This window comes from Vitis vinifera, chromosome 8 (genome assembly GCF_030704535.1).
Source record: "Vitis vinifera cultivar Pinot Noir 40024 chromosome 8, ASM3070453v1".
In the NCBI taxonomy this organism is placed as follows: Eukaryota; Viridiplantae; Streptophyta; class Magnoliopsida; order Vitales; family Vitaceae; genus Vitis; species Vitis vinifera.
The window spans coordinates 8,611,990-8,626,079 of NC_081812.1; the positions used below are offsets into that span (position 1 = coordinate 8,611,990).

The window sequence follows — 14,090 nt, forward strand, 5'->3', positions numbered from 1 at the left end:
CATCTGTTCATCCTTTCCAAATCTCAACTCCTGAAGAAGATGTCTCAACCATATGAGTTCACATGTTGCCAAAGCCATAGCTCGATACTCGGCTTCAGCGCTAGATCTGGTCACTACATCTTGTTTCTTACTCTTCCAAGATATTAGATTACCTCCAATAAAAACACAGTACCCTGAAGTGGAACGTCTATCTGTGGGTGAGCCAGCCCAATCTGCATCTGTGTAACCAACAACTTGAGTATGACCTCTGTTCTCGTACAATACACCTTGGCCTGGTGTACTTTTGATATATCGAAGAATACGGATTACGGCATCCCAATGGCTATCACATGGTGACTGTAGGAATTGACTAACAACACTCACAGGAAAAGAAATGTCTGGACGAGTAATGGTGAGATAGTTCAATTTACCTACGAGCCGTCGATATCTCCCGGGGTCTCCTAAAGGCTCCCCCTGTCCTGGTACAAGTTTGACATTCGGATCCATAGGTGTGTCTACCGGTTTACAGTCTAACATACCGGTTTCTTCCAGGATGTCTAAAGCATACTTCCTTTGGGAAAGGACCACACCAGAACTGGATTGAGCTATCTCAATTCCCAAGAAATACTTGAGTTTCCCCAAGTCTTTGGTCTGAAAGTGGGTAAAAAGATGTTGCTTTAGTTTCTGAATACCATCCTGATCACTGCCTGTAATGACGATGTCGTCCACATAAACAACCAGATAAATACACTGCCCCAAGGAGTTATGATGATAAAAAACTGAATGGTCTGCTGTACTGCGAAGCATGCCAAACTCTTGAACAACAGAACTAAAACGGCTAAACCATGCTCGAGGAGATTGTTTCAAGCCATATAGAGAGCGGCGTAACCTGCACACTAAACCAGACTCCCCCTGAGCAACAAAACCAGGAGGTTGCTCCATATAAACTTCCTCAGCAAGATCACCATGAAGGAAGACATTTTTAATATCCAACTGATAAAGAGGCCAAGAACACATAGTAGCCATGGACAGAAGCAAGCGGACAGAAGCAATCTTGGCAACAGGGGAGAATGTGTCACCATAATCAGAACCATAAACTTGAGTATAGCCTTTAGCAACTAAGCGGGCCTTAAGGCGATCAACCTGACCATCAGGACCAACCTTAACTGCATAGACCCAACGACAACCAACTGTAGATTTACCAGAGGGTAAAACAACAAGATCCCAAGTGCCATTAGAGTGCAGAGCAGCCATTTCATCCACCATTGCCTGTCGCCAGCCTAGATGGGAAAGAGCTTCATGGGTGCTCTTTGGAAGAGAAACAGAGGATATAGCAGAAACAAAAGCAGAATAGGGTGAAGATAATCGATGATAACTCAAAAAATTGTAAATAGGATGAGGATTACGAGTAGAGCGAGTACCTTTCCGAACAGCAATGAGTAAGTCATTAGGAGAAGGCAGAGCCGGGGCAGGTGAAGCCGAAGGGATAGGAAGTGAGTCAGCAGGTGCCTCAGGAAAAGGGAGAGGAGCAACGACACAAGGGCGACGATGATAAACCTGAAGTGGTCGAGGGGGCATAGCATCAGGTGGGGAGACAATGAGAATGGGCAAGACTTCAGAAACAGGAAGAGACTCAGAAGTGGTGGAAAAGAATGGTGAGTCCTCAAAGAAGGTGACATCAGCGGAGATAAAGTACCGATGAGTCTCAAGGGAATAACAACGATAACCCTTCTGAAGTCTGGAATATCCCAAGAAGAGGCACTTCATGGCTTTGGCGGAAAGCTTGTCCTGTCCAGGAGTGAGATATGAACAAAGCAAGTACAACCAAAGACACGAGGAGGAAGGAAATAAAGTGGTTGGTCAGGGAAAAGAAGGGAGTGAGGAATCTGATCGTGTAAGACAGAGGAGGGCATACGATTAATCAAATAACAAGCGGTAAGAACAGCGTCCCCCCAAAAACGAAAAGGAACATGATTATGGAGGAGGAGAGTACGAGCTGTCTCAACAAGATGTCGATTCTTGCGTTCAGCTACCCCATTTTGTTGAGGAGTATGAGCACAAGAAGACTGATGAAGAATCCCATGATGAGACATAAACGAAGTAAATTGGGCTGAAAAATATTCCCGGGCATTGTCACTGCGTAACACACGAATAGAAATATTGAACTGAGTTTGGATTTCAGTATAAAATTTCTGGAAAATAGAGAATAACTCAGCTCGATTTTTCATTAAGAATAACCAAGTACATCGAGAATAGTCATCAATGAAAGTGACAAAATACTGAAATCCTAAAGTAGACGCAGTCCGACAAGGACCCCAAACATCAGTGTGGACAAGCTCAAAAGGAGACTTTGCCCGATTATTCAAACGCTTTGGGAACGAGACACGAGTATGTTTCCCAAGCTGACATGACTCACACGGAAGCGACGACAAAGTGGAAAAACGAGGAACCATCTTCTGGAACTTGGAGAGACTAGGGTGGCCCAGATGATTGTGAATGAGGAGAGGAGCATCAGTGGAAATGCAAACTGCAAGAGATGAATCTGAGGTGAGGTGATAGAGGCCTTGAGACTCACGTCCTATGCCAATCGTCTTCCCCGTACTCCGGTCCTGCAAGGTCACAAATTTATCAGAAAAGGTAATAGAGCAATTAAGAGTACGAGTGATTTTGCTGATGGAAATAAGATTAAAAGGACATTCAGGAGTATAAAGGACAGAAGTGAGAGGTAGAGAAGGCAAAGGAAGGGCCAAACCAATACCTTTAGCCACAGTTTGAGAACCATTAGCTAAGGTAACAGTAGGTAAATCAGAGGTAGTAGTAATAGAGGAGAAAAGATCCTTATTACCAGATAGGTGATCAGATGCTCCAGAATCTAGAATCCAGGGTCCAAGAGAAGATGTGTGGGTAAGGCAGGCAGAGGCATTACCAGGCTGGGCAACAGAGGCAATAGAAGCCTGAGATGTCTGAGATGCGGAGGAGCTCGGAGGCTGAGGCAGCGGAGAATCAGAGGACTGGGCCATATGGGCAGTGCGAGGAGGTCTTCCATGTAACTGATAGCAACGATCGCGAGTGTGGCCAAGTTTATTGCAATAGGTGCAATGAGGACGTTGGTCTCTACCTCGGGTACCACTGCGTCCTCCTCGAGAGGTAGTTTGAGAAACTAACACAGAAGAATCTGAAGCGCTATCAGATGGCAAAGTCTGAGTGGATGAGATACGGAGGAGGCGAGCAAACACATCATCCAAGGACGGAACTGATGAACTACCAAGAATCTGATCACGAATAGGCTCAAGATCCGGACGGAGGCCGATAAGAGTAAGGACCATAAAGAACTTGTCAAGCTGTGTTTGTTGAGCCCCAACATCAGGAGTAAGAGGCATCACAGTCAAGAACTGCTCCTTAAGAGAGGCAATCTGGCCAATATAAGTAGATAGATCCAAGTCCTGTTGGCTGAGATGGACAATAGCAGAAGCCACCTTATAAAGACGCTGGATATCATTCGTGTATAATCCTTTGGCCTGAGTCCAAAATTTAAAACAAGTTTTATAGGCCTGAAGATGAAGAAGAATTCGGGGATCAACCGATTGCCATAATACACTACACAACTGTGCATCTATCTTCCTCCACTGTACGCGGTCGACCTCAGGGATATCTGCCTCCTGTGTAATCAAGTGATCCTCATATCCTTGACCCATAAACCAAAGTTCAACAGAGGCAGACCAGGAAAGATAATTTTCACTCCCAACTAATTTCTCCGAAGTAATCATAGGAGATCCAGATATGACAGAGGAAAAAATGGAAGCTTTAGTAGCCATATCCACTTATCTGGAGAATGAAGTATGTTTGGATCGAAGAGAGCCCTAATACGGCTTCAGATTGCAGCGTGGCACCACCGAAAAAGGGAGACGGCCTCAGATCGCGGTGTGGTACCACCAGAAAGGGAGAAGAACACTTCCCAAGGCACGTGCAGGGATTGGAGTGGAGAAAAAGTGGTCGGAGCTTCGCCGGAAAGACTGTTTGGAGGGCCGACGGAGACAAAAATCCCCAAAAGAGGTACGTGCAGGGCTCGGATGGGAGAACCAGGGAGGTGGGAAGGCTGATCGGCGTCAGGCGAAGCTGGAGGAGGAGGCGCGTCGCCGGAAAAGCTCTCACGCGCCGGCGCGTGAGATTCAACCGCTGGCGCGTGAGATTCAACCGCCGGCCGGAAAATTGCGCGTGGCCGGCGCGTGGCTGCTCTTTTGGTGCTGGTGCCTTCACAAAAGTTGGAGATCTCCTCCAGGCGCTCCTTCTGGTATGGTCGGTGTCGGAAAAATAGGTCGCCGGAAAATTTCGCCGGAAAATTTCGCCGGAAAATTTCGCCGGAAAATTTTCCAGCGGTGAGTGGTTTCTAACGACGATCCGACTGACCGGAAAGTATTGGGAGATGGGGAAGGTGACCGGAAAGAAACACGGTCACCGGAAGGTTTCCCGGAGTTGATGACACGGAAAACAGGAAAGAATTAGGTTTTCTTCCTTGGCTCTGATACCATGTTGAGAGAGAGAGAGAGAAAGGAGAAAAACCTTATTCACATTCATTGTAATCTCTACTTACAATTGAGAGATATATATATACAAGGCTAGGAGTCCTAACTACCATACATGTGACCTATATTAACAAGGAAAGATAGTATACTATACATACATTATATTCAACAGTTTCTATTATTTGTACATTACTTCTCATTAAAATTAAATTCAATTCATGTACATAAAAATAGAAGAGCCATCATCACCAGCCCCACTCATGTAATGTGGTTTGTGATGTAAAACCATTGGAAGCTTTCAAGTTGTGCCTCTTCTTTTGTAGCTATCTTTCCCATCTTTACAGTCATAATTGCCCCTCTTTCCCCTATGGAAAAATGGAAAGAGTATCAGTACATTCATACAAAAGAAAATTTTTAAAGCCTTCTCTATTTTGGTTTTCTTTCTTTTTCTTTTTTTCCCTGTGTTCCATTGAAAACAATTACTGGTTGGCTACTCAAAATCAAGGGGAGTGTTGAGATTCTTTGGCTTCTGATCTTCAAACTTGATAGGCTGCATGTTGCTTTTGTCATTTGTTCATTAAAAGATGTTTATGCCATTGCGTAGAGTTTTGATACTGCTTTCTAGTTTGTCACACATTATTTTGTTTTATGTTTCTTAACAGTCTTTCAGTAATAGCAAGGAAAAGACCATCATTCTATGGACGCATTCTGCCTGTTTTGCTTGGTCTGGATCCCTCAAGCTCTGTTATTGAAGGAGTGCATATTTCTGGGGCACATCACGCTTTAAGAAATGCCTTCCTCTCCTGCTTGAAATGCACTCACCCGGGTGCCGCACCGGTATTTCTTCCACTTTTGTTTATTAAATATATATTAGATTTATCAAGGTTACGGCTGGAGAAAATTATATTAGGTTAATCAAGGTTATGGTTAGAGAAAATTTTCTAGCCTTCTCTATTAATGTGGCTCTATCAGTGACAGGATTTCCAGGCTTGATATTAATTAGGCAAATTTGTATTAATCTATTTATTTTAATTTTTAATTTTTATTTTTCTGATTGAATGGAACATCTATTTAAGTATGTGTAATAATCTATTCCTTGCTTATTCACAATTTATTTTATCTTTGGAAGGCACGTGAGTATATGCCTTAAAGCTCATGATGAATCAAAAACTCTAGGCAGATTTCACTAGTTGGAATCTCAGATCACTTTGGGTGTGTTTGGTTGATGGCTATCCTAATTTGGAAATGACTTTCTTTTATATAAGTATATAACATGATCAGGTCTGTGGCGCACAAATCTTTGGAAGTTTTCATTCCTTAGATGTAACATGTCCTTTAAATTTATCTTTTTATTCCCATTCATAGGGAATGAGAATTAAAGAAAAGTATATGACCACTTTGTGTTCCCTTCTCGTTATTTATAAATAAATCTAATTCTTATAAATTTTATTTGAAGGACTATTATGTAAGAAAATTCCCAAGTATTTCTAAGATAATCTAATCGTAGAATAGGAATAAAATTTGAAGGGAATTTTAAATTCCCTACTTTAACCAATCAGGATAATGAAAATCACATATTCATTACATTCTGGGAATACATTTCATGAAATATGATTTTTGTTATTGAGTTTAGATGCCAGAAAACCAAACACGCTCTTTGGATTTGTGAATTGTGCCTCAAGGAGAGCCATTCACGAGACATGGGTACCATTCTTTAGGTTGCCTTGTGACTGAGTTATTCACTCTGAAATTAATAGAAAAGAAGGGGCTTAAATCAAGTTCCATGCTTAAAACCTGGTTTCCCTGTTTGAAACTTTCCTTCATTTCAACTGATGCACTCTTCTTTAACAGTCTGTGTTGGCTCTGTTGGTGTGGACGCTTGTTTTCCTGTTTAGCTGTTATATTCTTTTGTTTGCTGTTCTTGTTGGATGAATATATCATCTCTATTTGTATTCCTCTGATTTTTTTTTTCTTATAAATTGTTGTTTCCTATAAAAAGAATTTTAATTTACATTTAACAATCGGCCAAGTAGATTCTTTTTGGACCTCTAGATTGATGATTGAATGTGGTTTTTCTTTGTGCATGTAACTTGAAGTTCTTGAAGATTTGTGCCAATAAATTCTGTGTATGGACCTTTTCTGGTCAAGGAAAAAGAGTCTTGCTCAAGGAACTCAAGGAAGCAACTTTTATGAAACACAAATTCAACTTTAGAACTTATTTTGTACCTATTTTTTTAAACATGAGATGGGTTGAAATAAGTATATTGTCAAATTTCCTTTATTTATTACTCTCTGCTTGTGTGTTTATAAATCCAACAAATTGGCATGTCATTTGAGTTGGCATTGAATATCCTTTCTAATTCAATCAGCTCTATGAAGGATTTACAGCCACAGTTTTTTGAACATGAATGCTAAATTTTGCCAATGTAAGCATGTAGCTCCAAACAGAGATGCATGGAGAAAATGGATTAATGTACCAACCTCAAGTTGTGAGTATCAGGGGTTTGTTGAGTTGGATTGAGGTTGTTTTTTTTTTCTGTCTGGGTTGAGTGTTGTTGATGTCAATGATGAATTTTTTACTGGTTGGTGTCTTAGCAGGAAGACAGGAGTCCCATGCCAAAAGCTAATTACTTTTTGATTTTTTTTAAATATCTTAATCTCCCAAAAAAGAAATCATCTTTGTCAGAATTTTTGTCATATGACCTTTTTGCATTTTGCTGACGTCTTAAATTGTTGAAGTGGCATGTATTAGATAGATTATTTTTCCAGTTAACATGGAAAGCAGAAGTTTGCAGTTTCTATTTTGAAAATGCAATGATATGAATGAAAAACATGGATTTATTGAATCTTTTGGTTTCTGAAGTGGAGGGATCGTTTAGTTGATGCTTTGAATGAAATGAAAGTTGGAGGTTTGGCAGAACAAGCTCTTCGAGAAGTTTGCAAGATTAATGGAAGTGTACTGGAGGGAAAAGATGATTCATCAATTGTTAAGGTGTTTTTCATGTCTATTTCTTGATTCATTAGTTATTTAGATTGTATATTTAATATTGAGATGCACTAGCACACTTGGGACAACTCATTCCATTAAGCCAGAACCTGGGACACATGAACACTCAATTATGTCAAGCTTCTTAGTATGTCTTGAAATCTTTACAGGAAGAGAAGCCCTCAGTTAAATCATGTGATGCTGTGCACGTTACCCTGGGAAGGAAAAGATCTGGAGTGCACGATATTGGTGACCTGGTTGAAGATGATGATGTGTCTGGAAAACGTGTCAGAACAGCATCTACTGTTGCGGAGGAACCATCTAAAGAGTCAAGTAGGGATCTTACTTCAGTTCAGAATGTCAGTCCTATTGGACTAAAAAGTTCTAGAGGAGATGAAGATACAGGACCAGTGCAACAACTTGTTGCAATGTTTGGTGCCTTGGTCGCTCAAGGGGAAAAAGCTGTTGGATCTTTAGGGATCCTTATTTCAAGTATCTCCACTGACTTGCTAGCTGAGGTAGTAATGGCCAATATGCGACACATTCCTCCTGAACGTCCTAAAGATGAAGGGGAGGAAGAATCATTGCTAAATATGGGTTCTAATGCAAGTACAGTTGGGAGTGATACTCAGGCCAAACGTTTGCCGCCATTTTTGGCCCGTTTTCCGCAGATAGTTGCACTATTAGATGCTCAACAGTCAGCATCCAATGATATTGTGGTACAATTTTCTTCTTCTGTCAACAATCATCCTGTGCCATCTCCTCCCTTTTCCTTTCCTTTTCTTCATTTTCCCTTGGGTGGGGGGTTGGGTCCTCTTATTGTGCTGAATTCTGTGTGCGCCTTTTTTTTTTCTTTTTTCTTTTTTCTTTTTCTGTGGTTGGGGGAGGTGGGTTTTGGTCCCTATTAGATTTTTCTTTTAGCTGTGCATATTTTCCAAAATTGCAGAAATCTCAAGGAGAGGAGGAGCATCATGTAGCGACTGTAGCTGATAGTGATTTGGCTTGTGGTGACATGGATTGTGGAACTGAACAGGGAATGGATTCTGCTGGTGTACCAATTTCTTCCAATGTTCTTCCATCTGCAATAGAGAACTTTTCAGCTACATCATATGAGATCCATGATGTGGGGAATCTAGAGAGTATACCTGGTCTGGACTCAACTGCTCATGATGATAGATTTGTAGAGACACTTGCTGCTTCTTCCTTGGCCTCTGCTGATCTAGAAGAAGGCAGTCAAGAACAAGTTACAAGTTTGGGTAGAAGGTCACAACTAGATTTACTTCCATCAATGTCAACTGATAGGTCTGAGGAGCTTAGCCCAAAATCTTCTCTTACAGATGCCAACAGCATAATCTCCTCAACAGAAACTTCAGCTGGGTTGTCTAGTCAATTTGTCCTGCCTAAGTTGTTAGCACCTGTTATCGACCTCACTGATGAACAGAAGGATCTTATACAAAAGTTAGCTTATGCGCGCATTGTTGATGCTTATAAGCAAATAGCAGTTGCTGGAGGTTCACATGTCCGGTTTTCTTTACTTGCTTATTTAGGAGTTCAGGTAGCAATCCTAGCTTACAGAATAGATTAATCATATTCTGAAGTGCTTGTTAAATTCTTTATCAGTTGGTTAGTTGATTAATATCGATGATTCTTAATATTCTATTTTCAATTTTAGTTTTATATGGTTTCATAATTTTGTTACTTCATGGACTTAGCATTCTTTTTGAGTTTTGTCAATTTGAATTAACTTCTTACAAGTTTATGTCATTTCTTGTTTTATCACTTTTTCTGTCTGATACCTCATTCTGACTACTTTTTTTATGGACATGTTGCATGGGTTGTCTGGTATCTTTTACTGCCAGATAGACTTTCTTAGGACCTTTCTTTCTCATATATTTTTTTGATATACTTTTTTTTCTTAATCAGAACAAAATATTCATTGATAAGGATTTAACAGTACATGGGAAGGCTGAGTAATCCTTCCCAAATATACAAACTCTGATAAAAAGAATAGGTGGATAAGTTTTCTCCAATATACAAACATGACATATGCCTTGATGTAATACCACATGAAACAATACAAAGGAAAAGTGACTCTACTCTCTATAGGGATCAATACATCTCTTACAAAAAGAGACCAAAGCTTTGCTCCACATTTTGTTATTTTTTTAACTCTTTTGATTTACACACCAAATTCCAATTGAGCTAAATAACATTGGGAAGGTGCCCTTAAAAGCTGTAGTTGTTGAAGCTCAAAAGGAGGATTAGAAATAAATTAGGTCTTGTATCGACTCTATAGTTCTCTACTTGTCCTCAAGAATCCTTGATGTAGGTAAACCCTCAAATGGATGTCTACAATGAAGCTAGTGGGCTAGGGTTTATATCTTTTAGGGGTTGAGGAGAGGAACAAGGAATATAATTTATGGTAGCAAAAAAATGAAATAAAAGTATAGAGGAAGAAGATAAGAAGAAGGGATAAAAACCTTAGAATCTACCAAGGCCTTCTTGGAATTTCACTTAGAAGAAAAACAATGGAGTGTCACCATTGAGAATTGCAACATTTGCAAAAAATAAAATAAAATGCGCCTAATATTATTTAATCACTCTTATCTTGGTTTACATTAGTTAACCTCATTTATATGTTTCTGTAAGAAGTTTAAATTCTATTAGGATTTTAAGATTATGACTCTAATTCTAATTCTCCTATTATACTATCCAAATCAGAATGAGGAAAGCAAATGCAATAAAATTTTGTCTCTAATTATACTCCCCAAACCCTTAAAAGGAAATAACCATCATGTCACTTATGCTCCTTGGAGGAGCCAAATCGGGCCTAGCTAGTTTGAATAGCTTGTGCTATTGCCCCAAAATCATTAGATAATATAAAAAAAATGGTCAATTGATTCTCAACTCCCTATACACATAATGCAATGGTCAAGACTAAGCATTTCATGAGATCTTCTCCCCTATAGCAAGTCATTGGTATTAACTTTCTTATTAGCCACTAACCAAGCATAAGCCTTGGCCTTATATGAGGCTTTAGATTTTGATATGAATTTTGTTAGAGAGAAATGCATAGGAGGTCATAGATTGGATAAGTTTAAAAGGAAAGATTTTTCTGCGAATAGGCCTATAGAAGATAATGACCAGACTCTTACATAAAGGACAAAGGGTGACAAGTGCACGTGAGAGAGAAATGACACGGGTCTTTCAAGATTCTCTATCCCCAAATTAGTGAGGTTATGATGAAAGTTAAGGTTCCAAGAAAAAGATACCAAGGATTGATGGAATAGGAGAATTTGTAGTTTTCACAACTCTGAAAAGATTTGAAAATTGAGGGCATAGAGGTTGTTTTCCCTGCCACAAGCCTTCCAAAAAATGAATCTTTGCCTCATCACCCATCATCCATCACAAAATGAGTATGCCCAGAAATATCATAGAAAACCTATGCAATGGCCCTCTAAGGGCACCTATGCAACCACCTGGCTAGAATGTTGGCACCCCAACCATTGAATGTGTCCCATAAATGGTGTCCCATAAATGGTGTCCCATAAATGGTCAATATTACCTTATGCTAAAGAGCAGCACTTTTCCTAGGAAACCTTGAAAGCCACTTTCCTAAGAGGCTCTATCCCTTAATGAAAACTTCTCAAACCCTAAGCCCCCTTCCACCTTAGGTTTCCACACTAGGTCCAACTAATGAGATGATCTCTCTCCCCTCTCCAATGCTGGACCAAAAAAATTCCCTTTGTATTTTCTCAGTCTTTGTTGTCATTGCTAATGGAATTTTGTACAAAGAGAAGAACACTTTTGCTTTGTCCCAACTTTAATTCTCTGGGTAATGTTCCTTTCTATCTCTAGTTCTGCATGGAAATTTAAACCTAGTTTATTTATTTATTTATTTTTCAATAAAAGAAAAATTGTGATATGGTTGCTCTTTGGCATTCCCTGGACATCAATCTTCTACTCTCCTTTTTTGCCAAATATATAGATTTGTATTTATATTCTCATACCATCTGTATCTATCTATTATCCTGTTTATGTTCCATATCTTGTGATTAATATTTATATCTGCAGGTTTCTTTTTCCCTTAACATGCCTTAGAGATTATTGAGAAAAGTTGTATAATGCAAATTTGGTGCATGATCTCATAATATGTACTCAACCTCACCGATTATTGAGAGGATTATCTGGTTACATTATTTCTTATTCACTCAACAATTGTTTTTGTTTATATTTATATTTATATTTTCTATTTATGTTCTTTTTTTTTTCAGTTTCCTTTGGAGTTAGACCCATGGGAAGATCTAAAACAGCATATTATGTCAGATTATTTGAATCATGAGGTGAGTTAAAATTCCAAGTTTATTTTGTGGACTAGTTAACTCTGTTACTAAGCATTTGAAACTGAGTTACATGATTGTGTACAATTAGTTCACCTTCAGTGCTCCATTTATCCATACTAAAGAAAATGGGATAAAATAAAATAAATCGAGGTGAGTAAAAATTCCAAGTTTATTTTGTTGGCTGGTTAACTCTATTAGCATGCATTTCAGAATGAAGTCATAAGCAGATGAAATTAGTTCATCTTGAATACTCCATTGCTCATTTTAACCACAAATCCTAAAAATAAATCACATAAGATGGAAGAAAAAAAAGGAACTGGATTAACCATTTGCTTCTTGCTTATATGCTTAGTTAGCTGCAAATTACTTTCAGACATGTCTTTGTTTGACTAAAAAGTTGAAAACCAATAATAAAAATAAGAATTAAAACAATATTTAGATCCATTAGTTTTTCTCTTTCCTTTTCTTGTAAACCCTGAATAATCAGCCAAACAAATCTTCTAGCTTGTAATGTGACTATCACATTTTCAGAAATTCATCCTTTGTGTAGGAGTTGAAAACTGGGGGAAAAGGTGAAAATAAAAGAAAAAATAAGAAGAGAGAGGGATCATGGTTTGCTAGTCTGACTAACCTATCAAAAAAAAGAAAAAAAAAGAAAAAAAAAGAAAATAGTTTGCTAATCTGACTACTGGCTTAGATACTTAGATTAATCTCCATGCATGTTGTATGGATGGAAGAGTTTTGAACCTTAATTAGTTTGATATTTGGCATGCTTGATGAGTGAGGATAGCAGAGGTCTGACATTATTTTAGAGCAAGAGTAATTTGAACCTGAGTTGTTTGTGCACATACACATGGAAATGCACTCATGTACACATATTCCTCTTTTGTATTCTAATACATGACAAAGATATTTCCTCCACATGTAGGTAATCTACAACTACAATCAGTGATACTGCTAATATGTGCTGTCTTCTTATGGTTGTTTAGAGAATTTGGCATTACTTGCTTTTTCTTTTTCTTTCTATCTTTTGTCCTTTCTTTTTTTCTTTTTTGATCCAGCTAACACCTGTTACTGGATGTGTTTCAGGGACATGAGTTGACATTGCGTGCCCTCTACAGACTATATGGTGAGGCAGAAGAAGAACGTGACTTCTTTTCTTCTACAAATGCTACTTCTGTATATGATATGTTTCTTCTGACTGTGGTATGAACTCTGTTTATTTTTTTACTTGTCCTTCTGCAAAAGATATATTCTAAGGAATCTCTTTCTGTGCAGGCAGAAACACTTAGAGATTCTTTTCCAGCTTCAGATAAATCACTAAGCAGATTGCTCGCTGAAGTTCCTTATTTGCCTAAGTCAGTTTTTAAATTGTTAGATTGCTTGTGTTCTCCTGGAAACAGCAGTAAAGATGAGAAGGAATTACTAAGTGGAGATCGAGTTACTCAAGGTCTCAGTGCTGTGTGGAACCTTATTTTGTTAAGGCCTCCAATTCGAGATGCCTGCTTGAAAATTGCCCTGCAGGTTTTCTTCTATTTATTATGAATCTCATTAGTTATAATGTCTGTATTATTCTATTTATTATTATCTTTGTCTTTTTTTTCTTATACTTCTCTGGCACTAGTAGTGACAAAAAAATGACAGCAGGAACATCAAAGAAAAACTCATCTGTTGGTTTTGTAACTACCGATACAGTCGATAGTTTTGGCTAGAGGATATGGGGATGTGATTGAATTTTTTTTTTTTCACTTCTGATGGAGGAATAACAGGTTAATTGGATAATTGATATAGTGATATATTTTTTTTTAAAGAAGGGAAAATATTAATGTTAAAATTGGTTTATAGCTAGGAAGACATTAAGAAAATTGCTTTATGTGTGAAAATAGCCTCTAATTACATTGCTTTTGGCTAGGCAATTAACAAGCTCATAGACCTCTCCCTAGCAGTTACTGGGGGATGATTGACCATCCTTTTCACTGTTAATGTGGTAAAATATTTGTTCCCATTCCATCTCTTGCTTGTCAATTAACAGCTTCAGTACCACGTTTTCTCAAAGATGGAAGATCTAAAATGGTTTGTAAAGCCTTAATACCTTTAAGTAACACAATCTTGTCCTCTCAGCTAAACTTCCAACTTCTTAGTACCTTAGATGTTTAGTGCGTGTGCTCTTTGTAGTTTGGCTTAGTCAGGGGTTGGTATATACTGACCCTTTACTGAGTTTCTTTTAACAAATTTCCAAAACCTGATACAAGGAATTGA

The 14,090-nt window shown here is 38.5% G+C and overlaps 1 protein-coding gene across 2 annotated transcripts in view; it reads left to right on the plus strand.

The window, feature by feature from the left end:
- Positions 1-14,090, plus strand: part of LOC100262578 (uncharacterized) — a 47,766-nt gene that overhangs the window by 10,241 nt on the left and 23,435 nt on the right. For both annotated transcript variants that reach the window (XR_002030671.2, XM_010654995.3), the window contains exons 6-12: positions 5,165-5,339; positions 7,366-7,494; positions 7,659-8,207; positions 8,435-9,043; positions 11,763-11,831; positions 12,921-13,037; positions 13,110-13,355. Coding sequence is in view for 1 of the 2 variants with exons in the window: in XM_010654995.3 (XP_010653297.1) it covers positions 5,165-5,339; positions 7,366-7,494; positions 7,659-8,207; positions 8,435-9,043; positions 11,763-11,831; positions 12,921-13,037; positions 13,110-13,355 (1,894 nt within the window). In the remaining variant the exon portion in view is untranslated. The remainder of the gene's footprint in view (positions 1-5,164; positions 5,340-7,365; positions 7,495-7,658; positions 8,208-8,434; positions 9,044-11,762; positions 11,832-12,920; positions 13,038-13,109; positions 13,356-14,090) is intronic.